General features: G+C 46.9%; 1 protein-coding gene across 2 annotated transcripts in view; it reads left to right on the plus strand.

Moving 5' to 3' along the window:
* The window catches only part of CDRT4 (CMT1A duplicated region transcript 4), a 98,502-nt gene that overhangs the window by 58,804 nt on the left and 12,900 nt on the right, over nucleotides 1-26,798 (plus strand). The window contains exons 1-2 of one of the 2 annotated variants that reach the window (XM_050763482.1): nucleotides 7,191-7,358; nucleotides 22,062-22,146. In XM_050763482.1, coding sequence (XP_050619439.1) covers nucleotides 22,074-22,146 — 73 coding nt within the window. In that variant the 5' untranslated portion in view covers nucleotides 7,191-7,358; nucleotides 22,062-22,073. Of the gene's footprint in view, nucleotides 1-7,190; nucleotides 7,359-22,061; nucleotides 22,147-26,798 lie in introns of those variants that run through there. The other variant, XM_050763481.1, reaches the window with a different exon arrangement.

Here is a 26,798-nt window from a genome sequence, read left to right on the forward strand (position 1 = left end):
CTAAAGTTGTACAACCATCATCACAACCAATTTTTAGGACATTTTCATCCACCTGAAAAGAAACCTCTTGGCCTTTAGCAGTCACTTTCCAAATATCCTATCCTCTCCCAGCACTAAGAACTCTACTTTCTGTCTCAATGGACTTGTCTATTCTGGACATTTCATATAAATGGAATCCTACAATATGTGGCCTTTTGTGACTGGTTACTTTCACTTAGCCTAATGTTTTCAAGGAAGGTTTATCTGCACAGTAGCCATTTTTTCTTGAAAAGAACTTGTGGATAAGGTAAGATGCAAATAAACACGACTCTCTGTATTGCCTTAATGGAAGGAGAGAAGGAAATTTTGCATTCTGTAGTTGCCCAAGGAAGTATTGTTGAATTAATTTTGCTTTATTTAAACCAAGGTGCTAGACACTGAATCTCCCAATAGGATTGGGACACAAGTCCTGTCTTTCAAAATAAAATGCTGGTCAAGCAGGTAGTTTGTGGAGCCAAACTGCCTGGGTTCCAATCCTAGCTCTGTCCGCCCATCCTGTTGCTAGCTGTATGAACTTGAACAAATTATTCAACCTCTCTGGGGCTCAGTTTCCTCATTTGAAAAATGGGGATTCAAAAATTGTACCTAGTTTCGAGGGTGGCTGTGAGGGCTAAGTGAGATCATGGACATAAAGCTCTTGGAATGTTGCCTGCCCACTGATAAGCCCTCAGTAAAGGCTGGCAATGATTACCATTCATTATTCAAAGAACTATAGTCCGTTACAATATAAGTGCGTCAAAAGAAGTATGATCAAAGGGCCATGGGGCACAGCAGAGGGAACAGCAATTCTACACTGGGTGGGTAGTCAGGCAGTAGAACCCTTTTTATGTGGGATTGCAATCTGGAGCCTAGATCTAGATGTGGTCTATAAAATACATTTGGGGGCTACTGTTGTGTTGTAAAGATTTTGAAATTCAACACCTTTAGGCAGGCAGCCACCCCTGCCACTCCTTAATGGACCAAACTGGTTTGTTAGGGACATTAATGTTGCTTGAGTTCTGTGCCCCACGGTGGAAGGTGACCTTTGACCTGGAACTTAAAGGTTGGCTTTGAATTAGCCAGACAGAGAGCAAAAGGTGATTGGTGTCACTCTTTCTCATACTTTCTTTTTAATATTAGTTCTTCTATAATCAATATGTCACACAGGCATGTGGTAAAACATTCCTACAAGGAGCAGGCATCCCATTTCTTCCTCATCAGTTACTATGAGTGGAAAAGCACGTGACCCAAAGTGCTTTTTTCAATTCATCGACTCAATAACAACAATCAACACTGAAGACACCTGTGACCAAACGTGGGGGGGTTTCTCTCCACACACCCAACAAGCAGCCAGTTCTGCAGTGGCCACAGCTGGGAGTCCTGCAATTCAGTTTCAGCACTGTCTACTTGGAAACAGCGTCAGATCCCACAGAGTGAGGGGCTGGATCCCGCAAGACTGTCTCCCTTTCAGACACCAGTCACAAGTCTGGGCCTCTGGAACTTCTGGCTGACTGGCTTCAAGCTGGGGTTCCCAAGAACTCCTCTTTGGGTTTCATTAATTTACTGGAGCAGCTTACAGGACTCAGGGAAACATATAAGTTTATCAGTTTATTATAAAGGATATTACAAAGGATACAAACGCATGGGGCTAGGTATGGGGAAAGGGGAAGCGAGCTTCCATGCCCTCCCTGGGGCATCCTCCAGGAACTTCCATGCACTCATTTGTCTGAAGCTCTCTGAACCCTGTCCTTTTGGGTTTTTGTGGAAACTTCATTACTTAGGCATAATTGATTAAACCGTTGGTCAATGGTGATCAACTCAACCTTCAGCCCTTCTCCCCTTCCAGAGGTTGGGGGCTGAAAGTCCCAACTGTTTAATCCTGCCTTGGTCTGGTGACCAGTCTCATCCTGAAGCTACCTAGAGGATGCTAACCCTCAGTCAGCTCATTAGCATACAAAAGGACAACACTTTTGAAATGGTAAGGGTTTCAGGAGTTGTATGTCAGGAAGCAGGTTGAAGACCACATATGTATTTTACAGTATCACAGTTCCAGTTGGAATTTCATAGCATTCCAGAGACCTGTCTTCTATGAATATCCAAACATTTAAATGTAGATTTAATCTCCTTTTCATTTTTCACATGGGAAGAATTTTGAAATATTTTAAATAAAGAATGAAAACAAAATGAAAAACACACTAAAAAGCAGGGCTCAGAACAAGTGGTTTTGTTTTTATTTTCATTTTTATTACAGAATTTTCTCAAACATACACAAGAACAGAGAGACCGGTACAATGAACATCTACATACTCATCACTCAGCACCCCAAAAGTCGTCCAATTTTGCCCATCTTATTTAATTTGCCATGTACTTTCTTTGACTTTGCTTGTTTTGGGGGGGGTCCTGTAGTATTTTGAAGATCTTGCCATTTTTACTTAAATATATATCGTGATCATTACGCGTATAGATTCGCCTCATTAGTTTAGAGACATCGAATTTCCATTATGTGGATATTCCATATTTTAATCAGTCTCCCCTTGATCAGCATTTAGATTGTTTCCAGATTCTTGACATTATAAGCCATGTCACCAGGTACATTCAGTTTTATACCATTATATTACCTTTTTTTTTTTTTTTTGAGACAGAGTCTCACTTTGTCACCTAGGCTGGAGTGCAGTGGCACAATCTCGGCTCACCGCAACCTCTGCCTCCTGGGTTCAAGCGATTCTCCTGCCTCAGCCTCCCAAGTAGCTGGGACTACAGGTGCCTGCCACCACACCCGGCTAATTTTTGTATTTTTAGTAGAGATGGGGTTTCACCATGTTAACCAGGAAGGTCTCAATCTCCTGACCTCATGATCCACCCACCTAGGCCTCCTAAAGTGCTGGGATTACAGGTGTGAGCCACTGCGCCTGGCCTATACCATTATATTACTATTAGAGGTGCCCATTTTCCTGCCTGGGCTGTCAGCCATCTGGTAGAATTAGCATTTCTCACCAATACCTACAAGTTCTAGTAAAGGCTCATATAATCCATTTTCATTCATTTTGATAGGTTTAAATGGTTGTGTTCTTGTCTTTAATGCAGAAAATGTTTATTGAGCATATACTATAAGCTGGAGATCCCTGTAGGCTCTGGAGCTATGAGAGTGACTGGGATATAAACTGTGTTCAAGGAACACATAGTTCAGTGGAGAAAAGATTGCATTGCCTTTTGCCTCTTTTCCTCCTTTACATGTGTTGTATCAGCTAGGATTAAATTTAGTTGTGAGTGGCAGAAAATCCAATAGCTGCCTTAAACCAGTTCACTGCAAGAGTTCACTACAAAAATCCTCAATCACTTTACCTACTTTTGGAGTTTGCAAATATTCAATATATTCTTTTGAAAACTAGCCAATAAAGGAGAAAATATGCAACATTTGTGTTGCCTTTCTCATAAACTGCAATGAAATCAAACAGTTGATGAGAAGTGTCTCCTTTAGAAGTATTCCAAGTAAAAAATGAAAAAGAAATGATAGCTTGAGAATATTACCAGTCTGCAACTGTTAATAAAATAGTGTTTCTAGTCAATAAATCATTAATAGCTGCTAACACCGCAAAAGGAGAGACAGCCCTGGATTCTGTACCTCCAAATATTTACACCATCATTTATGAAAAGCAAACCTAGAGTTGGTCACGGCTCTAGACATGACAGCTGCTTTATAGGGGGACAGAGACACTTGCTAAAGGACACTATGAAGATGTAATCAGTGCAATACAGACCATGGGAAAATCAGTTCCTTCTACAGATAAGGACACAGTATCAGAGAGCGAGGGGCGAACTGTACAGGCAAAGAGACTTAAGGAGTTTGTAGACCAATTTGCATGGAAGTTTGGTTTATCAAGACCTCTCGTGGCCTTTGTGTTCCTCACAGCATCCTCTGTGCTTTGGCTTCCGTGGTCAATTGCCTGTTCTTTTCCTTCTCCTTTTGCATTCCTGAGAGATAATTGGATTGGCCCTGGTCCTCTTTTTGTTCTAGGCTATAGGTCAGAGGTCGGCCAGTGGACTGCCTGATTTGATCATATGTCCTCCTTTGACTTACTCAGCTGGAGGTAAAGGGCCAACAGGACTTCATGAGGAAGGGGTGATGTGTGCAGCTGCTCAACACCCTGAAAGGCAATTTGGGGACCAAGAAGGAGAGTTAATAAACTGACCTCACACATTGAGATTTTTCTGTGATTTTTTTGTTCATATACAGCTTGAGCGTGGAGGCCAAAGGGATACACCTGAGCCCATTTGGCCAGTGATTTGGGGTTGTGGGGCAAGAGGAAGAGCAGCCCATGTGAGTTGGGGAGGGGTGGGGGCTCTGGGCAGGCTCACCATGGATTTCAGGGGGATTCTCAGGCGGGGAGAGCTGCCTGGTGGCCCCTTCTTAGCGGTGTATGTTCTGGAGTTTGCACTTTGATTCTTCTACTTGGGAACTGTGTATCCATGGGCAACTTACTGGACTGTGTGCCTTAGTTTCATCACTTTGTAAAATGGGGATTAGAGTAGTGGAACCTGCCTTGTAGGTATTCCTGGGAGTTTTGAGCTGTAGTAAGTTAGCGTGTGAACAGTTGAGCGCAGTACCTGGCATGGGGTGTGTGCGTGGGTGACCTGGAGCTGACTCTGGAACCCCAGCTTTTAAATTTTTTTTTTTTTTTTTTTTTGAGACGGAGTCTCGCTCTGTCGCCCAGGCTGGAGTGTAGTGGCGCGATCTCGGCTCACTGTAAGCTCCGCCTCCCGGGTTCACACCATTCTCCTGCCTCAGCCTCCCGAGTAGCTGGGACTACAGGCGCCTGCCACCATGCCCGGCTAATTTTTTTTGTATTTTTTTTTAGTAGAGACGGGATTTCACCGTGTTAACCAGGATGGTCTCGATCTCCTGACCTTGTGATCCACCCACCTCGGCCCCCCAAAGTGCTGGGATTACAAGCGTGAGCCACTGCGCCCGGCCTAAATTCATTCTGCCTTGAAAGAAGGGGCTGGCCGCGCTTAGTACCTGCCTGTGGGGAGGTTACCAGGCAACCCAGTGCTGAGGCCAGCAAGGGACACTGAGGGACCTCAGAAGCACTGAGGTCAAGTCCTGGAGTCCCATGGGGCATCTCCGGGGTGGTCAGCACTGGGGTCACATTGCACGTTTGCTCAGCTTGCCCCTTCTCAGTGCCAATAGAAGCCCATGGTGAGCCCAGATACAGGGCCTGCTGACTCGCGGGGAATTTGTTGCCCATAGAGGAGGGAAAAATGCACCTCCCCAAAGTCAACAATCAAAGGCCAGGCAAGCCCTGTGGGAGGAAAATAACTCGGGCTACAGATTTTCTTTTCTGGGCTTGGAGTCTTGCCATGGACAACACAGAAACAGACACGATTAGCATCATGGCTTCCTGAAACACCATCTGTGCACACTAGCAGGTGGTGGGCTGACGTCACTCTCAAATGGCTCTTTCTGCAGTCTGAGGGTCTGACTCCCTGCTGGGCCCTGGCCCATCGCACGTCAGTGCTAGGTATCAGCAGCTCAGAGAGTCACTTCCAGCCGCAGAAGACTTCTGGGGTGAGTCTTTGGAGCTTCTTGTGGAACCACAGGGGAGGTCCCCTGCTCATCCGCTACACTTCACATCCTGCTACACTTCACACACAATGATGTCCATCGTGACTTGCTGGGGGAGACATCAGAACCTTGTCAGACTGGACCAACCCAACTCCCTCCTCATCCCTCTTACCTGTGCATTCCCTGTAGTATTTCCAGACGCCCAGGCCGCCCCGCACCTCTGTGACTTTGCTCAGATCTTTCCCTTGTTTACAGCTTGCTTGAAGAACTGAATGGAGGTACTCAGGGCTCACGGACACTGAGCCACAAAATAGGGGCCCATGGAGAGGTTGAAGGCACGGCTCCGCTGACAGGGGAGCTCCAGAGCGAGAATGAATTCAGAGAGTTTAGGGCTGGACTTGAAGAGGATCTAGAGCCTGGAGAGAGCGGAGGATAGAGAAAGACTTTTTGAGAACCGCAGCAATGAGGGCTCTGCGTGAGGCTCTAGGTGCTGACTCATGGGCAGTGAGGAGAGGGAGACTTTTGTTGGGGAACCACTTGATGTATGTTTTCTTACAACTAAATGATAAAACTGAAGCTGAACACAGGTATTTTCTGCCTGGTCTTTTTCTAGAATGCACCTCTCTCTGAAGATTATAGAGAACTATGAAGAACGGGAGATCATGGGAAATACATGATTGAGTCAGTAGGATTTGGAGGAGGCGCAAGAGCTTGCTGTGGTTGCAGAGAGGTGAGGGGACTTTACACTCCTGGCTGGACAGGTTGAGCTCTGGGATGAGAGAAGTAGTGGGGCAGTGGAGAGGAACAGACACGGGGAGAAACATTGCAAAGGACTGTCAACAGGGCTTGATGATAACACAGGGAGAGCAAGTCCAGCCTGTCTCCTGGGCACTGCCCCGAGTTAACGACCGCAGTTAAACTGCCAGACTTTACAGCCTGCCCTGCATTGTGTCCTCCTGGCATCTTGGGGACTTCTTCACGGGGCCACAGGGGAGGTTAGAGGCTTCTCACTCTCTCCATTGCCAGGCAAGCACGGGCCGGTCAATGGAGTCGGGGAGAAGGAGGCTAATTCTCAACAGCCTGTTAGTGACAGTCATTCTCTCTGCAGCTTATGTAAAGCGCATTTTATTTCAGAAGAAGGGTGGGAGCTTGTTAGAAAGGCAAGTTCTTGGGCCCCACCCCACATCTACTGAATCAGAGACCCCGGGAGTGGGATGCAGCAATCTGTCTTAATAGACCTTCTAGGAGATTCTGGCGCTAAAGAAGGAGACCACAGGTCTTGTCTATCTCTGTAGTGGGCCATGTCTGGCCCAGAGTAACTGCTTGTTGAAATGATCAGAGATCTCAAATGAGGTCATGCATGTTGGGGTGTGTGTGTGTGCGCGCGCGTGTGTGTGTTGTGTATCTTTATGTGTGTGTGTCTGGTCTAGGGTTCGGCACATAGTAGGTGTTCACTCTTGGGGGTGGGAATAATCACTCCAATGTCCGTGTTTGAACACTGCATTGCTGGTGCCCACTGAGCCTGCAGAGGAGTAAGAGAACAGGGCAGAAGATTCAGGAGGGGATGCATGACAACTTCTGATGTCACAGTGCCCCCTTCACTCCTGACTTCTGGCTTGTGGGTCACTTTGGGGCAGGGACCAGAGGATGGTTAGGTGCAGCAAAGAGAGGGCCAAGGAGAAGTGTACAGGGGACAGCTGGAGACAAAATATAAACGCCGAGCAGGGAAACAGCCAAGATAGTGAAGGAACGATGGGGAATCACAGAAACTTCTCAGGTAACAGTCTGGGCTGGAACACTGGGTGTCCCCAGAGAGGGAAGTCGAGGGTAGAGGTGAAAAGGCTCACACCCAACTTCCAGGAGAAGGTCAGGTCCTTCACTGAAGGATAATCCTGCCTTTAAAGGGTCTCCAGAATCCCCAGCATTACTTCCCTTCAGTGGATCCCAATCCTGGTCACCCAATGCCCTCGGGACTCTGTAAAACGTACTGATGCCCAACGCCTGCCAACAAGCTCGTCCCGTTCCTGGGATTCTGATTTACTGTGTCTGCAGAAGGCTCGAGCTCAGGTGCGTCTATAATGACAGCCAGGTAATTCTATTGTGCACACACGGCTGACCACTCTACTTACACAAAACACACACACACACAACCAAACACACGCACAAAACACACTGAACAAAGCAACACACACACACAAAACAAAACATACACACACAACAAAACACACACACAACAAAACACACACACACAACAAAACACACACACACAACAAAACACACACACACAAAATATATCCCCGTTCCCCCCGCTTCCCCTGGGGGTGATGGACGTTGGGGACAAGGGTGATGATGTTCCCACAGATGTATGACCTCTCCACAGAGCTCAGGACCAAAGGAATGTTTAGCCAGAACTGGCAAATGCCTTTTCAAAAAAAATTATTCAGCACCTATAGAAACCTGTAGGGACAAAGATAGCTAAGAGGATTTTTACAAAGCAATAATAATCAAGTCACTTATTTAAAAATAATTAATCATGCTTGTAATCCCACCACTTAGGGAGGCTGAGGCGGGAGGATTGTTTGAGGCTGGGAACTCAAGACCAGCCTAGGTAACATAGCAAGACCCCATTTCTACAAAAAAAAAAAAAAAAAAAAAATTTGCCGGACATTGGTGTGCACCTGTAGTCCCAGCTCCTCTGGAGGCTGACGCAGGAGGGCCCCTTGAGCCCAGGTGTGTGTCTGTGTTGTGTGTGTCTGTGTGAGCCCAGGAGTTTGAGGCTGCAGTGAGCCATGATTGTGCCACTGCGCTCCAGCCCGGGTGACAGTGAGACTGTCTCTATAAAAATAAAAATTAAAAAAAAGTCATTTAGAACAAGGAATAAAAGACACCAGTGAATGAAACAAAAAATTAGTAGGAAACCTTATGATCCATGAAGGCACCTTGGTGTAGATAGGGGTGGGGAGAAGAGAACAGAAGAGACTCGTTTCTGCAGATGAGGCAGCCCTTCCCTTCTCCCCATCCTGGTGGAGGCCGGCCCGGCGCCCAGGCTCCCACCCCAGGCAGTGTTTCTGGAGGCCTGAGCCCCAAGCCCACTGTGCTAGAAGCTCTTGCTTTACACTCGTTTGAGCTACATTGAGTCAGTATGAGAGAAGCAGATAGGTGACGCAGGTTAAGAACATGGGCAGCCGAGTCCCTGGGTTCAAATCCAGACTCTGCCACTTGTCAGTTCACCCACCGGTCTGGGTCAGGGAGCTGACCTTCTGGGTCCTAGGTCGCAGGCTTCCTCCAGGCTTCCTGGTAGGCTCTGCCGTCCCTCCCACACCCTTTCCCTCCCTCCCTCTCCCTTTCCGTCTCTCCTTCAGGGATGTGTTCTAAGTGCTTACTGCTCGTGCAGGGCACAAAGAAGGTTTCCCCACCAGCTGTAGAACGCTCGGGCCCTGTAATACTTGACCTGCCCCCAGGTGTAGCAACTCCAGGATCCTCCCTTGCCCTCCTGCTGCTGCCACCCTTAGGGGTCTGGAGTCCTCATGCTGCGTGTCCTCCCCATGGTGGATGGCCAGGCTGCCTCCCCCTCTTCTCTGACCACAGCAAGAGCCCCTTGGCTGCCATGTTGGAAGGCGTTAGTGTGCATGTCTGTGCATGTGCAGGTGTATGTGGTGTATGTGTCTCCGTGGGTGTTTGTGATGTGTCTGTGTGTTTGTGTGTTTTGTGTGTTGTGTGTGTCTTTGTGCGTGTGTGTCTGTGTGTTGTATGAATGTTTCGGTGTGTATCTCTGTGCTGGTGTGTGTGTGTCTGTGTGTTGGTGTGTGTGTGAGTGTGTATGTACCCATGTGTCTGTGTTGTGTGTGTGTTGGTGTGTCTGGTGTTGGTGTGGGTCTGTGTTGTGTGTGTCTGTGTTGGTATCTCTGGTGTTGATGTGTGTCTGTGTTATGTGTGTCTGTGTGTTGTGTGTCTGGTGTTGGTGTATGTTTGTCTGTGTTGGTGTGTGTCTGTTGTGTGTGTGTGTGTTGGTGTATGTCTGTGTTATGTGTGTCTGTGTTGGTATGTCTGGTGTTGACGTGTGTCTGTGTTGTGCATGTCTGTGTTTCATGTGTCTGTGTGTTGGTATGTCTGGTGTTGGTGTGTGTTTGTGTTGGTGTGTGTCTGTGTTGTCTATGTGTTGGTGTGTGCCTATGTTGGTGTGTCTGTGTTTTGGTGTATGTCTGTGTTGTGTGTCTGTGTGTTGGTGTGTGTGCCTGTTGGTGTGTCTGTGTTGTGTGTGTCTGTGTGTTGGTGTGTCTGTGTGTTGGTGTATGTCTGTATTGGTGTGCATCTATATTGGTGTGTGTTGATGTGTGTCTGTGTGTTGGTGTGTGTGTGGGTGTGTGTCTGTGTTGTGTGCGTCTGTATGTTGGTGTGTCTGTTGGTGTGTGTCCGTGTTGTGTGTGTATGTTGTGTGTGTCTGTGTGTTGGCGTGTCTGTTGGTGTGTGTGTCTGTGTGTTGGTGTGTGTGTGCTGTGTGTGTCTGTGTGTTGGCGTGTCTGTTGGTGTGTGTGTCTGTGTGTTGGTGTGTCTGTTGGTGTGTGTGTCTGTGTGTTGGTGTGTCTGTTGGTGTGTGTCTGTGTTGTGTGTGTGTGTGTGTTGTGTGTGTCTGTGTGTTGGTGTGTGTGTGTTGTATGTGTGTGTTGGTGTGTCTGTTGGTGTGTGTGTCTGTGTGTTGGCATATCTGTTGGTGTGTGTCTGTGTTGTGTGTGTCTGTGTGTTGGTGTGTGTGTGTTGTGTGTGTCTGTGTGTTGGTGTGTCTGTTGGTGTGTGTGTCTGTGTATTGGCATATCTGTTGGTGTGTGTCTGTGTGTTGGTGTGTGTGTGTTATACCCACTTGCACTTTCTTGAACCCCGCTTGATGTCTGTGCCTCTGTTCCCTTGTCCCTGCTGGTTCCTTCCCATGCCGGCTGTCAGCAGAGCTGTGAGTGTGGATGCCAGGCTGGAGTGAGCGAAAGAGCAACCGCTGGTATGGGCCATTCCCTGGGGGATTTTGGCAGAGAAAAGGAGCAAAATAGAAGTAACGGAAGCTTGGGGGTCAATGGAAGAGCTTTTTAGAGGAGGGGAGACTTGGCAAGGTTTGAAAACAGAAGGGGAAGGGTGCATGAGGAGGGACATTTGGAAAAGGGCTGGAGAGGAGAGCAGAGGGAGGCTGCCAGGGAGGTGCGCCAGCAAGGGATTGGGGTGAGGGCGCAGGAAAGGACGCAGCAACCCTACCCCAGGACTTGTTACCCAGCTTTCAGATTGCTAATGCCTAGAACCTAGCGCTGCCACTCTGGAATCAGCTCCAACTAGCAAGGGGTGGGAAGGGAAGAAGCAAGCTCGGTAAAGGCAGCCGCTGCCGCAGTGAGGGTGATATGTAATGCTCATGGACCCGTGCTAATCATTTCCTCCTTTGACTTGTGCCAGGGGCCAAGCCTAGTGCAGGTGCTGGCCTCTGCCTTTGATGGACTTAAGGTCTGTTTGGAGTCCGGATGCATGAGCTGTCAAACTTGAAGCCTTGCCTGGCCCAGGGGTCTCCACCTCTACCCGTTGGCATCTCCATCCCCATCCCTGGCCCTGTGCCCAAGCTCAGTGACACGTCACCAGAGAAAAATGAGGCCAGAGAGATTAACAAGTTTCCCAAGGTCACACAGTTGGTCAGAACCAAGACTCAAACCTAGCACTGCCTGATGCCAACATTCGAGGTCTGCACCTCCATGCCATACTCCTAGAAGGCATTGGGTTCCTGGTCCCCGTGCTCTGTCTGACGCCTGACTCTGTTACTTGCTTGACCTTTGAATATCACTTTGCTGGCTTCTCTGCCCGCCTGACTTGGACCCTTGCTGATTTCACCTAGCTTGTGAGTCTCAGCTCAGACTTCCCCACCAGCTACTGGCCCCTGGCCAGACCCTAGCCCTGCATCTTCCCCAGGACCTTCTGGGGGCTCCCTCAGACCCCATTTCCTCAGGCCACCCACATCTCTGATGACAGGCAGGCAGGTGGGAGGATGCTCAGAAGACAGTGTTAAGGAGGAGGTACTTTAGGTTGGAATCAGCCAGCATAGCCTCTGGCACATGGCACGGTCGAGAGCCCACCGCAGAGAGGGCGACTGGGAGCAGCTTCATGGCTCAGAGGGTGGAGCTGCATGGAATGTGCGGGGAAAGTCAACGAGGAAAGTTTGGCCAAGTTACAGTGAGTGCCTAGCTGAAACCGGACACCAAGAATTTGCAGCAGGTCAGGCCTGCTGCCTGGGAAATAGTTGGCCTACTTTGCTTTTCAGTTTTCATCATTTATTTCTAAAATAAATGTTTATTTTACCTTTGTATTTAAGGTTTTTAGGAACATGGGAAAGAATGATTTTGTTCTGGCTTTAGACACTTACTTTTGGCCTCAGAGAGACACGAGCCAACTTGCTAATTACAGCCTCAAAGTCAGCGTCTGATGGTGGGGTCTTTCTTTGATAGGTGCGACTGCCTGGTGGCACATCTCCAGGCTTTGCGTTCTCCACTCCAGCCCAGTGATCCAGGATTTCAGCCCCACTCCTAAAGACCCTAGCCCTCCCCTACCTACTTCTTCATTGTTTCCCAACACACTTGATCTTTCCTCACCCTTAATCCAGGGCTCCTGACTGACACTGAAGTGAATGGCACACTCACACCCACACAGGCATGCGTAGCCCTGCAGTCATGCTCTCGACAATCTTCATTTCCCTCCTTCTAGCAGTTTTTGTTCCATTCGTGTCCACCTCCTCCCACCCCCATCTCCTGCTCAACTATCTTAATGTCTTAATTTTTTAAAAAACAAATTTGAAATATAAAGTGCTCAAAGTGAGGCATACAGCTTACATCTTGGTGATGTGTCTAAAGTGAACTCAGTAACAATCACCCATGACAAGAAATACAACACTGCTAGCTTCTAGAAACTTCCTTCCTTCCTCCTCCCATCAATAACCCCTTTCTCTAATCCTCAGAGGTCACTACGCTCCTGAATTTATGGGATTCACACACTTGCTTTACACTAAATGTATTTCTAAACCCTATATTTTGTTGGTGTTTTGAACTTGAGTAAATCGACTCATGTTTACTATTTCGTGCCTGGCTTCTTTCACTCAGCATTATGTTTATGTGATTCATTCATGAGGCTGCACATATCTATAGCCTGTTCCTTTTCATTGCTGTATAGTATTCTACTGAATGAATGCCCATATATATGAGCAATTCTGTCTGCATCCTCCAGCTAAGGAACCCTCTGATTCCCCATAGGACCCAGCCCCAAGGTAGGGTCCCTTCATGGTTTCACTTCGACTTTTCTTTAGAATCTTTTCTTTTCCTTTCTTTTCTTTTGAGATGGAGTCTCACTCTGTCGCTGAAGTGCAGTGGCGTGATCTTGGCTCACTGCAAGCTCCGCCGCTCGGGTTCACGCCATTCTCCTGCCTCAGCCTCCTGAGTAGCTGGGACTACAGGCGCCTGCCACCAAGCCCGGTTAATTTTTTGTATTTTTAGTAGAGACGGGGTTTCGCTTTCGGGGTTAGCCAGGATGGTCTCGATCTCCTGACCTCCTGATCTACCCACCTCGGCCTCCCAAAGTGCTGGGATTACAGACGTGCACCCGGCCTAGAATCTTTTCTTGCTAAAGACCTCTCCCCTGACCCTTGAGCACCCTCTGTATTGGCCACCGTTTCTGCGGTTCCCTAAGTGTGCTGTGCTCACCTGTCTTTTATGCAGCCTGGCCTCCTGCTACTAATTTTTTAAGAGACTCGAATCTGCTGCTTACTTCAGTCTCACCTTCAACCAGTCTTTGTTTTATGATTTATGCTTCAGCAATGTTGAAATATATTTTAATGTTTAAGACTATGTACTACTTTGTCCTTTTCCTCAAGTTTTTCTGTTTTTCATCCCTTATTTGTTTCAGTAATGCCTACTCATTATTCAAAATGAAACCTAGGTTTCGGCTCCTCCAAGAAGTACCTACTGATTCCTTTTATTTGTAGCCTGTATTTATATATAGCCTATATTCCTATCACAGCAAATGGTACACAGCATTGCACTGAGCAATACTGATGGTGAGCTGTGACAAGAAAATGGTCCAATCTGGTGGTTCTCAAAATGTGGTCCCTAGATGACACTGGTCTTCACCTGGAGACCTGTTAGAGATGCAGATTCCTGGTGCTTACTCCAGGTCTTACTCCAGAATTAGAAACTCTGGGCATAAGACTCAGCAGTCTGTGTTTTAAAAGGCTCTCTAGGTGATGTTGGTACTAAGGAAGCAGACCACTAGTCTCATCTATCGCTGTAACTGGCAGGTCTGGTCCAGAATAAATGTTGAAATAAAATAAACTCAAATCATCTACCCCAGGAAGTCTTCCCAGCATTCCTAGGATGGGTGAGGAATTGCTCCTGTCCTCGTGGCAGCCCGCATGCTGTAGTGGAACTGCAGATGCCGACTTCCTTAAGGGCAGGGATTCTGCTGCCTTCGCCTTGCTATCCCTATGCCTGGCACAGAGCTCTGTATTATAGTTTTAGGTCCTGGGATATACATGAGAGAAAAGACAGAACAATTCCTTCCTTTCATGGAATTTAAGTTCTAAGAGGGCAGGCAGAAAATAAATCGTAAACAAATGTAAAATAATTTCAGATAGCAATAAGTGCTGTCAGGGAAACAGAACAATGTGACGTGATAGAGTTGGATTGAGTGGCTAGATTGAGTAGGAAGTTAGAAAAAGCCTTTCTGAGAAGGCAACACTGAGCTAAGATTTAAATGATCAAATGCCAGCCATGTAAAAATCTGTGAAAGTCAATCTGGAGGGAGGAAATGGTTGGAGTTTGGTGAGTTTGAGGACCGAGAGGGAGGCAATGTGGCTGGAGGGTGGTTGGGGGTGGGGAAGGCGGGGGATGGAGAGAGAGAGATAGAAACAAGGAGACCTAAGAGGTGGACAGAAGTAGCCATGGAAGGAGTTTGGATTTCATCCCAAGGGCTCTGGGGGAACCCCTGGAAAGGGATGTTTGTGTTGGGGAGTGGTGTGTACTGGTGCAGGTTTTAGAAAGATCACTCGGGCTGCTGTGTGGATAAAACAAATTATACAGGGGCAAGAGTGGGAGCAGGGAGGCCAGTTTGGAGGCTGTGGGGGCAACCAGGTGGATATGGGGGCAGCACAGGGGCAACACACTTGATCACGTGGAATTCTGCTTCCACTGTATTAGATGTATGGCTTTCAGGAAGTCACTGAACATTTATATACCTCAATTTTACCCTCTGTAAGAGAGAATAATCCAGCACTTAATGCACAGATTTGCTGGGAAGGCTCAATGAGTTAATAAATATAAAACATAAACACCTATGGTGTGAGTTATTTTTGTATTATTATTATTAGCAGCAGTAGTAGTTGTCATAATTGTAGAATAAAGAGAACGAAGGATTTAGGATATTTACAGGTTGCGTTGACATGACTTGCTGGTAAATTGGATTTTGAAGATGAGAGGAAGAGGAAAAGAGGATTCCTAGTTTTTTGGCAACAGGTTCATTAGGGGTGCTGGTTAACAAACTGGAGGAAGGCCAGTGGGGAAGCAGGTTTTTGAATGCGGTGGGAGAGAGAGGTGTCACGAGCTGTTGGAATGAGGTAGGTTGAGGCACCTATAAAACATCTGTGAGGAGATGTCTGGCAGGGATTGGATATAAGAGCCTGCAGTTCAGGGAAGAGCCCATGGCTAGAGACACACGTTTGGGAGTTGGGGGCACTGTGATGAGTTTGCAGATGAAGATGTGAAGGGTGCCGGGGCAGGGGCTCCCTCACCCTAAGTGGAGCAGAAGAGCAGGGGCCAGCATGGGGCCTGAGAAGAGAGGCCTGTGAGGTGCTAGGGCTCAGGACAAAGGGGCCTGCTGGCTCCCTTTCCAACAGATCAGATGAGATAAGCAGAAGAGGCAAAGGACATCATTCCGTTTGGCAGCACGGAAGTCATCTGCCGAGTGAATGAATGGAATTCTACCTCATTGATTGGTGCATCTCTTTAGAAATCAATTCAATAGAGAAATCTGGCTGTATATGTTCCTTGATACCTACCAAGAGTGAGAGAATGGTGCGGGGAGGGGCCTGAAGACAACAGTGGAAATGGCCTTCTCACAGCCACCTTCAGAAAGGATGGCAGAGCCCCTGTTGGGATGGGTGCTACCAGTCAAAAGAAGCCCCATTTGTCTTGTTGTTCGTGAGTGGAGAGGAGGTTCCTGCCTCTTCTGCAAAAAAAAAAAAAAAAAAAAAAAAAAAAACGTTTTACAAATCACCATGAAACAGTGGCCAAACTGAGGTGGAAAAAGTGTTCCTGAAACTGGAACCAAAAATTTCCAAACGACAGCTCAGGTTGGCATAGCTGTTCTGAGTCTAGGAGCATAGGAGCCCTCACGCCATTTCTGTGACCTGCCCAAGGCAAATCATGAAACTTGCAGATTTTGTTTATTATCAAGTGAGGCAGTGACAGACCTGCTCAATAATGATTCTTAAACTTTCATGAGCAACAGAAGCCCCAGGAAGGCTTGTGAGAATAGATTGCTGGGCCCAGCCCCCAGAGCTTCTAGTTCTAGTTCAGGCTAAGGTGGGATCCAATAAATTGCATTTCCAACAAACTCCCTGGTGCTGCTGCTGCTGGTGATGGTGGTCCCAGGACCACCCCTTGACAGCCTCTGGTCTGGATGATACAGGCTCCCCCAGAGCAGGGACTGTATCCCTCTTGCTCACCTGGCGCAGTAGGAGGCCCTCAATAATTCGGATTAAATGAGTGAATTAATAAGCCTTCGGTCGCGGGTCCCTCAGGGATCAGGAATGGGTGAATGCCGTGGCTGTCAGGGAAGGACAGGAGTGACGGCCAGGACGAGATAGACTGTCATGCTGGACATTTAGCAGTTTGTTTCTTTGGCCTCTTCACAATGACCCAACTTCCTTCTGCCGCCGCCCAGCTGCCCTGCCACTGAGTAGGACTCTACTCAGAGCTTCTGGTGGCCAAGTGGTTATCTTTGGACTCTCTGCATTCTCCTCCTTGAACGTTCCTAATCTGAAGGCTGCCCCCTCCCCACTCTGACTGTGAGAAATCTTCCAACAATTCGGTTCAGGCCTGCATCTTCGTGAATGGAATTTAGCGGAATTTTAGGCAGAGGGACACAGTGACAGAAAGGGGACACAGTGACACAAAGGGGACACAGTGACACAGAGGTGATTTAAGGTGCAGTGTCTAGGAGATTCCTCAGAGACCCCGGGGTAAAGCAAGTCTTTCCTCTCCACCCTCCAGAGCCAGAGGAAACAGGGTGGGATCCTGGCATACGGCTATTGAGAGATGGAATTCGTTAAGTCCCAGTAAAAGCGAAATGAATGTCGGTGGCCAAATCCCATGCAGCACACACATCTTTTGGTTAGAAGGACTGTACCCTCGCCCGGCACACAGAGCCTTCTTTCTTCCTCGAGGAAAAGTGACTCTTTCACGGCCTGCTGGGAGGCAAAGGAAATGGAAAAGTCTCGCAGCGTCCTGAGCCCCTCTCTGTTTCCTTCAGGCTTTCATAAGTTCAGCGGCCTTTGCACACAGGCTGTGTCCTCTGGGGGAACAGAGGGTTCTTTAGCTGGAGGCTGTGGACAGCACTGCCCATGTTTCCATGGGAAAGGAGAAGCCCGGTGCACTGACCTCCTAGCCTCATCCCTGTCTTGGCAGCGTGTGGAGTGTGTGGAGCCCCTCCTGGCCCTCCCAGTCTGTGGCCCCAAAAGCAGAGCAGCTTAGCGGGGGCTTTTTTGAGAAGCTGCTGAGCTCAGACCCTGCTGGCTCCACATTCCTGGATGATGAGGGAGGGATTCCAGTGTTTACTTTGAACAATGTTTTCCTGTGTCTGAATCGACTGGGTGTTAAATTCTTCCAGATTTCTGGCTCCACGTTGCAGCTCCAACGGGACAGAAACAGGTTTACGGCAGTTGGCAAGAGAACGAAAGCAGGGCCCATCTGGGCACCTTCTGTGTCTAGAATTTCCACTCTGTGGTTGGAAAGGCTGTTGAGCGCCCGCTCTGTGGGCTCCATGCCCAGGCGGGGTTTGTTGTGGTCTCAATTCACAGAGCTCTGCACTTGTGCCTTTCGCATTTCCCACCCTAGAGGGCAAAAGTTAGCTTTTCTCTTTTGAAAACGCATCCGGGAAAGAGAACAAGCCGAGTTTTTGGAAGGTCAGGGCTTGCAGTGTTTTCTTGGTGAGTACAAACCCAGAAGTTGGGCTCATAAGGAATTCATTTGGTGGGATGTTAGGAAACTTCAGTGCATTCCATTTTCTGGCGGCTGCTGTGCCAAGAGGTTTCAGAGACATACAGGAGATTCGAGCTGGAAGGGAGACAGGGTACAGCAGACCTCAACCCTCATTTTTACCCAGGAGGAAACCAAGGTACAGAGAGGCAAAGTAGCGTGAGGGTTGGGATGTTGGACTGGAAGGGCCCAGCCCCAGTGCAGCCGGTTCCATCTCTTGGCGCTGTGCAGTGGGTAATCCCACCTCTGATCACACAACCATGCAAGGCTCTAGGAAACATTCTCCTCTTTATTAAGTGTTGGTAAATCAATGGCTTTAACGAAACAGAGAGCTTCAGAGAACAAATAGGATCGATTCCAAATTAAAGGCACTCTTTGGGTCCACCATGCACAATAGTTTCTGCGTTCTTGTGTTCTGGGTTGGTGAGCAATTCAGGGAAAACTCCCATCGGACCCCATGATGACCGGGGCTCCGTAGAGTCTTTAGTGGGGCGCTAGCCTCTAGGCAGATAGCTGTCAGCCTGAATCAGAACAGCCCAAATCCAATCAGGCATGGGACGGATGATGGCCTTAAAACTTACTCCGTTCTAGACCCTGTGCTGTTGGATTCTGGAAACTTACTCCTGAGCCCCGTGTGTGTGTGTGTGTGTGTGTGTGTGCGCGCGCGCGCGCACGTGCACCGGTGTGTGTGTGTAAGGAAAGGAAGATTAGTGGCAATCTTCCTGGCTTGAGTGCCTAGGTGGAGTCCAAACAGTGTTTATGTAGTAGGGTTGAATAAAATAGTCCCATGACAGAACCTGACATTTTGATCTGGCTCTTTCGCAAAGCCATTTTGGTGCCAAGAACATTTTTACTTAGTTTTTAAAAGAAACCATGAAAACGTCAGCTGTCTATACCTCTCAAGTAATGTGCAAGGCAAGCACCCTAACTCCACCTCTGAGTATCTTGGATACTTCCCCCTGTATCTTGCCCTCCATCCATACCCCACCTGTAACCCCTCTGGCCATATTAGTATATCCACTGTCTCAAAATGGCCTTGTCAAAATCTGCTTTGTTGGAAGGGCAGCTTCATTTTTGTGGTATGTTATAGGCTTAAATTCTTTACTTACATAGGTTCCCTTACGTTAGTAGAAATGGTGTCCTCTGGAGATGGAATGGTGAAGAAGGAATTATGCAGTGAAATTTCTCCCACTGCTGCCAGATTAGAAGCCCTTCTCTGTCTCAGTTTTGTGGGTGGGATTTTTCCTTGGTATGTCTGGTAGGGGCTTTGTATTGGTTATCTCTTGGTGGGTAACAAAGCACTCCAAAGGTTAATTGCTTTAAACAAATATTTGTTATCTCATAGCTTCTGTGGGGCAGGAATCTGGATATGCCTTAGCTGTCTGCTTCTGTCTCAGAGTCTCTCCATGAGGCTACAGTCATGATTTTGGCCGAGGATGTGGTCTCATCTGAAGGCTCAACAGGAGGAGAATCCACTTCCAAATTCACTCGCTGGATATTGGCAAGATTAAGCTCCTCAAAGGCTGTTGCACTAAAAACCCCAGTTTCTTGCTGCCTCTTGGCTGGAAAACTCCCTTAGTTCCTTGCCACATAGGCCTCTCCACAGGGCAGTTTGTAACATGGCAGTTGGCTTCCCTTAAGATGAACGAGAAAGAGAGTGTGAGAGAGTGCTCAAGACAGAAACCAACTTTTTTTGTGACCCAATCTCAGAAGTGACATTCCATCACTTAGACCGTATTCTGTTTATTAGAAGTGAGTCATTAGATGCAGTTCATACTCAGGGGAGGGGATTTCACAAGGAAGTGAACACCAAGAGGTGAGTTTATTGGGAGCCATCTTACAGCCTGCCTAGGATAGGCCTTATGGGCCCAATTGCTGTTCATCCTATAGGCTCTGTCACCCTTGCAGTTCTGTTAAGACATGAGTTGTGAGGGGCAGAGGAAAACCATTTCCATGTTCACCCTTACTCCTCCTGGGAGGTAGATAGCTTTGTTGGCATAGCATCTAGAGTTTTCTCAGGGGCAAAAAATTCTGAGTTTCTAAAGTATTAATAGTTACATCTACCCTCCACTCTCCCATCCCATCTCAGCTCCACTCCAAGGAAAGCAGATGAGCCCAAGACAGCAACCACACTGGTTTTCCCTTTCTCTGTGGTCTCTGTCACTCTCTGAACAATGTGACACTTTTGTTCTGTCTAGAGTTCATCTAGTCCTCAAGTTGGATGCCAATGTGATCTAGTTTTCTTGTTTCCAGAATGAACCCCCAGCCATAAATCATAGAATAGAATTTATATCAACAGTTCAGGGTTCTTGGTGTTTACCAGAAAAGCTAATGGTTACAAAGCTCCTCATGGATCATGGAATACTTTTACTTACATCAATTGGATCATCACAACATCCCATGGGGCAGGATGTTTCCCACCTTGGGGATAAGGAAACTGAGGTTCAGAAAGACTAAGGAACTTGCTCAAGATTAGACATAATGAGGTGAAGCTGGGTTTTAACGTGAGTTATCCTACTTCCGAATTCTGTGCTCTACCCTACAGCCGCTTGATGCTGTTTGCAGATCTAAGTCTCCAGATTACTTCCAGTAGGAATCTGGCAAGACTTCTTGGCTCAGTTTTGCTCCTTAAGTCATTCTAGACCAGGGCTGCAACGATCTGAGAAGAGAAATAGAACTCAGCTGGGACAAGGGATGTTACAGCTGGGACAAGGGATGTCAAAGCTGGGGTGAGGGAGAGCGGACATGGCTGGTGACTTAGGGAGTTACACAGGTGTGTGCCTGTGTGTGTATGCATGTGCTTGTGTGTGTACATATTCATGCATGCATGTGTATGTGGCTTGTAGACTCTTTCTCATGCCAGTGACTATATGGATGTTCTGCTCAGGGCTGTGTGTATATGTGCACTTGTGTGTATTGCTGTCTATTGGCTGGAAACCTTCCTCAGTTAACATGTGCACATATGTGGCTGCAAGTGGACGCAACGCCTGGGACCAATGCCAGATGGCTGGGACCCATCTGGGCTGGGGGATGAACTCTAGAGAGTGCCTTTTAGTGAGCAGATGGTATAAACAGGACTCTTGGGATGTGAAAAGTAGTGTGGCTGGGGAGGGATGGGTGAGATGTAGGGATACCACTGTGGCAGCAGTTGTGTTGAAAAGTCCCCTGAGCATGTTTTCTGACCTCCTATGACTCCAGTCCCTTCCCCAATCTTCAACGCAGTGACTCAGTTTTGGCAAGATGTGTCTTGGTACTAATTTCTCCAGCCTGAACATTGGACTGCATTGTTTTGGCATTGCAGCAGACATTGCCACCCTGCATATTAATGATGATAACAGTCCAGCCAATAGGCTCTTACCATGTGCCTGCGCCCTCTGCCCAATGCTGTATATGAATTATCTCATTAAATCCTCATGGCACTCCAAGGATAGTTTCTCTTACTGCCTCTGTTTTACAGATGAGAACACAGAGGCTTCTGAATTTTAACTGTCTTGTTCCTTGTTCCTGGTCACGTAGCTAAGTCACTGACCTGCCTTGAACTCGAGCTCTGAATTCTATGCTATACTTTCCCCAAAACAATCGTTTAATGTGCGGTTTTACTGTTTTGGGAACTTTGGTGAATTCTCCTATCAATTGCCATCTTCAGATATTGAAATCCATACACAATAATATTGCAGAACCTCACTGGAACAGTAAAGAGAGGGTGGTTTTTCTGCAATGCTGCACGAGGGTGGTTTTTAAAGGCCAGGCCTTTGTTGGGGAGAGGATGCCACAGAACACGCTTCATGAAGGGCCGGTTCCCGGATTTTAAAAGTATTTGATGCATCTCTCCACCATGCCAAGAAGACACATTAAAACCCTTTTTGTTTAATTGGATTTCTGACTCAACAAAAACTCCTTTTGTCAGAACTTCAGGATTTCCTGGCATGTTACCCACACATATTTTCTATGTGGATAGTTATGTTTCATTGTATACTATTGGGATATCTTTGTGCCTAGAAAGACTCATTTGAAATGAATAATTAAAGGTTTCTGCCCAATTTCAAGAGGCCTCTTTTGTGACTTCTGGGGAATGGACAATTGCTATTTTAATTTTTAATTATAGGCAACATTTTTTTATATATTTAAGTGTCGATTCTCTCCCTATCCCCACATCATTCATCTTAGTTACATTATATTACAATTTTACCAGTTAACCTTCCTGATTCTGTGTTTCTCAGGAACCCAGTGAAATGAGCTGCACCAGGGACTTGAAGAAACAGTTTTCAGCTGGGAGAAGAGAGGAAGGCAAGATATCAGGACACGGTAAGCGAATATGGCCTTGGGTTTTGACCAGAGTCTATCCTCCCAGTGGGCCAAGAGTTGTCTGGAATGTAAGGATTTCACCTCTGAGCCTTAAAAACACAATTTAAGAAGAGAGGGAGAGAGAGAGAGAGAGAGAGAGAGACCAACTAAATAACACATAATGGGATAGACGGCCCTGATAGATAAGGTTCAGATAACATACTTGGGAGCAGAGAGGAGGGCCTGTCTATTCCACCTGGAGGCCTGGGACAGCCTCTCAAAAGAAGTATCACTGGAGCAGTCCTGGAAGGAGATATGAAGGGCGTATAGAGGAGGGACCATGTGTGTGAATTTACAATCATTATGAGGCAGGCAACTTCATGCATTTGAAAAAGCAGCTAACATTCATTAACAACATACAGAAGATACCCCTGGCGCTGCATTTGGTGGTGATGACACCTGGCCGTGGTAAGAGCACATATTGGACCAGGTGAGACTAGAAATGGAGTTTCGAAGGGAAAGTGGAGTAGAGCTTGAGTTAGAATTTGGTACATTTAGGTCCCATGAACTTTTTCATATTAGACAAGGTTTCATTTCTTCTTTCAACAAAGCCTGAATCCTGTACTGTCACGGGTCTATGTGCTTGAATTCTTGCTCCTTAATAGGCACTTGCAATGTCTCATTCAGTCTTCACAATAAACCTACTGGGACATGTATCATTCTCATTTTATGGATGGGGGAAAACTTTAAGACTCAGAGAGAGATAGGGCAAGGGACTTGCCCACTTAAAAGCAGTAAAGAGCAGTGCTAGGATTTGAACCCAGGCCTCTCCATTAATCCTATTTGTTTGTCATATTTTTCAGGATAATGTCCCACCTTTTGCCATTTTACCTTCTCCAGTAGTGGCTACTGCCAAGTGAGCCAGTCTGTGTTTTTCATTTGTGTCCCATACAAGTGTGAAGCTGCTGGATATTTGGATTTCCAGTGATCCCTGGAGATTCCAGGAGAAGTTACTTATGGCAATTGCAGGAATGTCCATTTATCTGATGATTTTGACCCACGGTCCTGGGGACAGAGCAATGAATGTGATGGATGAGATTGCCGCTGTCATGTGGCTTATAGTCTAGTTGGTTAAGAGAAAATAAATGAGTAAATCATAAGAAATGTCAGGCAGGGATAGTGTTAGGCAGAGTATTAACATAGGAGATGTGATAGTGACTGGTGGTGCTGTTATGTAGTCAGGGAAGGCTGAGGAGTTGACATTTAGGCTGAATCCTGACTTCTAAGAAGGAACAACCCATGTGAAGATCAGGGACACATGCATCCCAGGCAGAGGCAGGGAAGGACCCTAAGGTGGGAACAAGCTTGATGTTTTTAAAGAAGAGAAGCAAAGCCAGTGTGGCTGGGCACAGTGGGTGATGTGAGGAGCTGCTCTAGCTAAGGCTGGGAGGGGAGGCAGGGGCCAGATCAAAGAGGGTTTGCAGGCCAATATAAGGAACTGGCACTGGCTTCTAAATGGAGGGTGAGCCATGACAATGTTAGGCAGGGGGATGATTTAATCTGATCATGTTTAAAAATAATCACTCTGGGTCCTCTTTGGAGAAGGAGTTGTAGGGTGTATTAGTCCATCTTCATACTGCTATGAAGAAATACCCGAGACTGGGTAATTTATAAAGGAAGGAAGTTTAATGGATTCACAGTTCCACATGGCTGGGGAGGTCTCCACAATCATGTCGGAAGGTGAAGGAGAAGCAAAGCATGTCTTACATGGCAGCAGGCAAGACAGCATGTGCAGGGGAACTGCCCTGTATAAAACCATCAGATCTTGTAAGACTTATTCACTATCACAAGAACAGCATGGGAAAAACCCACCCCCATGATTTAGTTACCTCACACCAGGTCCCTCCCACAACAGTGGGGATTATGGGAGGTACAATTCAAGATGAGATTTAGGTGGGGACACAGCCAAATCATATCATAGGAGAACAAGAGTGGAAGCAGGGAGACCAGTAGCAGGTGTTCTGTAGTTTAGTTAATAGATGTTGACGTCTTAGAGGAGGCTGGTGGCATAGAGAAGTTAAATCATGGTGGGGTTGGGGAGGATAATGGGCTGGAGATATTGAATGAAGAAGCAAGAGATGTTAGATGTTTGAATTGGGCAATTTGATGAATGATGATGCCTCTTTCTGAGATGGAAGAGACCAGAAAGGAGCATTTTATGGAGTAAGGTCAAGAGTTTTTTTAAACCATGAAAAGTTTGAGAGCTTATTAGATATGCAAATAAAGATGTAGTATATTGGCAGTTGGATATATATATTTGGACTTTGGGAAAGAAGTCAGTCTAGTTAGATTTGGCAAATTGATGAGATATAAAGCCACAAAACTGGTTCCCATCACTTTGGGGATATGTGGAGTAAAAAAAAAAAGAAGGGGACCCAGAAATCCTCAATGGAGACTGAGAAGGAGCTTGCTGAGTGATGGTGGGATTCTACTCCTGTGGCATCATGGAAACCAGGTAGGAGAACATTTCAAGAATGTGAGAGTGCGTGCTCAACTCTATCCATGACCATTGCATTTTGGAAGGTGGAGGGAGAGAGGCCTGGGTTGCAAGTGGAGAGGTGTTCTTTGACAGGAAAAGGGATGCTTCATTCATTGTAGCAGGAAGGAAGGCAAAGTGCAGTGGAGCATATGGTGGAGAGTTGGTACAAGTGATGGTGGGAGATGAGGGAGTTCTTGATGGATTCTTGGATTTTTCTCAAAGCAGGGCAAGACAAAGACATTAACCTACAATGGAAGGAGAAGGAGGTGAAGAGGAGGTTTGAAATAGTTGCTTGGTGGGGATATAAAATATTTAACTTCTATTGAAAAAAATATGAAAATTTCTTAAAGAACTAAACATAGAACTACCATTGGACACAGCAATCCCACTACTGGGAATCTACCCAAAGGAATAGAAATCATTTTATCAAAAAGACACCTGCACTCATATGTTTATCCCAGCACTGTTCATAATAACAAAGTCATGGAATCAACCTAAATCTCCACCAATGGTTGACTGGATAAGAAAAATGTGGCATACATATGCCATGGAATACTATGCAGCCATAAAAAAGAATGAAAAACTGTCCTTTGCAACAATATAGATGGAGCTGGAGGCCATTATTCTAAGTAAACTAACCCAGAAGCAGAAAATAAAATATCACATGTTGTCACTTACGAGTGAGAGGTAAACGATGTGTACACATGGACATAAAAGTGAAGACAATAGACACCGTGGACTCCAAAAGGGAGGAGGATGAGAGGAGGGTGAGGGTTGAACAATTACCTGTTGGGTGCAATGTTCAATATTGTGGGTGATGCGTTCACTAGGAGCCCAAGCTCACCATGACACGATATACCCATGTAACAAACAGGCACATGGAGCCCTGAATCTAAAATAAATATAACATTAAAAAAAGAAAGGGTTGCTTGGGGAGTGGAAGAGTGAAAAGAGTAGGAAGGGGGAAGTGTTGGTTGGAGTAGCTCTGTTGATTGACTTGGAGATAGAGGAGCAAGTGTGTGGAATTATAAAGAAAAGGATTCTGCAGCTAGACTGCCTGAGGGCAAATCCTGTTTTTTTGTCACTTTATCGTTGTGTGACCTTGGACAGACTGCTTAATGTCCCTACAGACTCCAGTTTCCGTGCCTGTGAAATGAGATTAATACAATAGTACCTAATGCATATGGGTTTTGTGAGGATTTAATTAGTTACTATAGGTAAGATGCTTAGCCTGTGCCCTGGTCATACCACATGTCATAGAAATATTAGCTGTTATTCCACGTGGGACCAATGGGCACGGTGGCGTTTTCCTCCTATCACGTTTAGTTTCTGAGATGACGGCACCCAAAAGAGCCCCATAGGTGGACTGAACTGGTATTAAGGCTTTGCCATGCAAATATGTGTTTGCCCGGCACATGGGAGAGGGATACCGGGTTAAGGGTGTTTGCAAGGTACTGTAAGGAGGAGCTGTGGGGTATCAACAAGATAAAGCAGGAAGCTGGGACACAAAGAGGACACTAAGGGGAAGGTGGGGTGAGTGAATTGAAATCCACAAATTGCTGGACTGGGAACTGCTTGGGGAGTGAGCTGGAGGGATGGAGGAGGGAAGAGTAAGAGTGAGATGCTCGCAGCTTAGATTTTGGACATAGTGTGGTTATTGGGGACGATAAGAACAGTGGGCTGATCACAGAGGCAGGGGTGGTGGCGACTGAGAGGAAGACCTGGTGATTGGAAGTGAGCAGGTCGAGGACTGCTGGGCTGGAGGTTTGCACGGATCATTCAGGAGATGACGAAGAAGACACGGTGATGACAGGGTAACAGCACAGAGGAGGACAGCGTGCCTGGGGCTCAAGTTGTCAGGGACTGAGGGACAGAGGACAGTGCTCAGAAGCTGGCAGCAACCAGGCAGGTGAGGTGGTGATGTAGCCTGGGCACAAGCTTCAGGGGAGGAGAAATGGTTTGAGGATGGCAGTTGTGGGTAAGGAAAGTGACTGCCTCCAGGCTCCGGAACAACCCTTCCTTGAGAGGTCTGCAAAGGCCCAGGAGAGAGAGCACGTCCCCTGATGATGACCTGACAAAGTGCTCTTGGCAGAAAGTCCCAGGGGTGTCTGCGGCAGAAGGGAGAGAGGAGAAA

This window comes from Macaca thibetana, chromosome 16 (assembly GCF_024542745.1).
Source record: "Macaca thibetana thibetana isolate TM-01 chromosome 16, ASM2454274v1, whole genome shotgun sequence".
In the NCBI taxonomy this organism is placed as follows: domain Eukaryota; kingdom Metazoa; phylum Chordata; class Mammalia; order Primates; family Cercopithecidae; genus Macaca; species Macaca thibetana.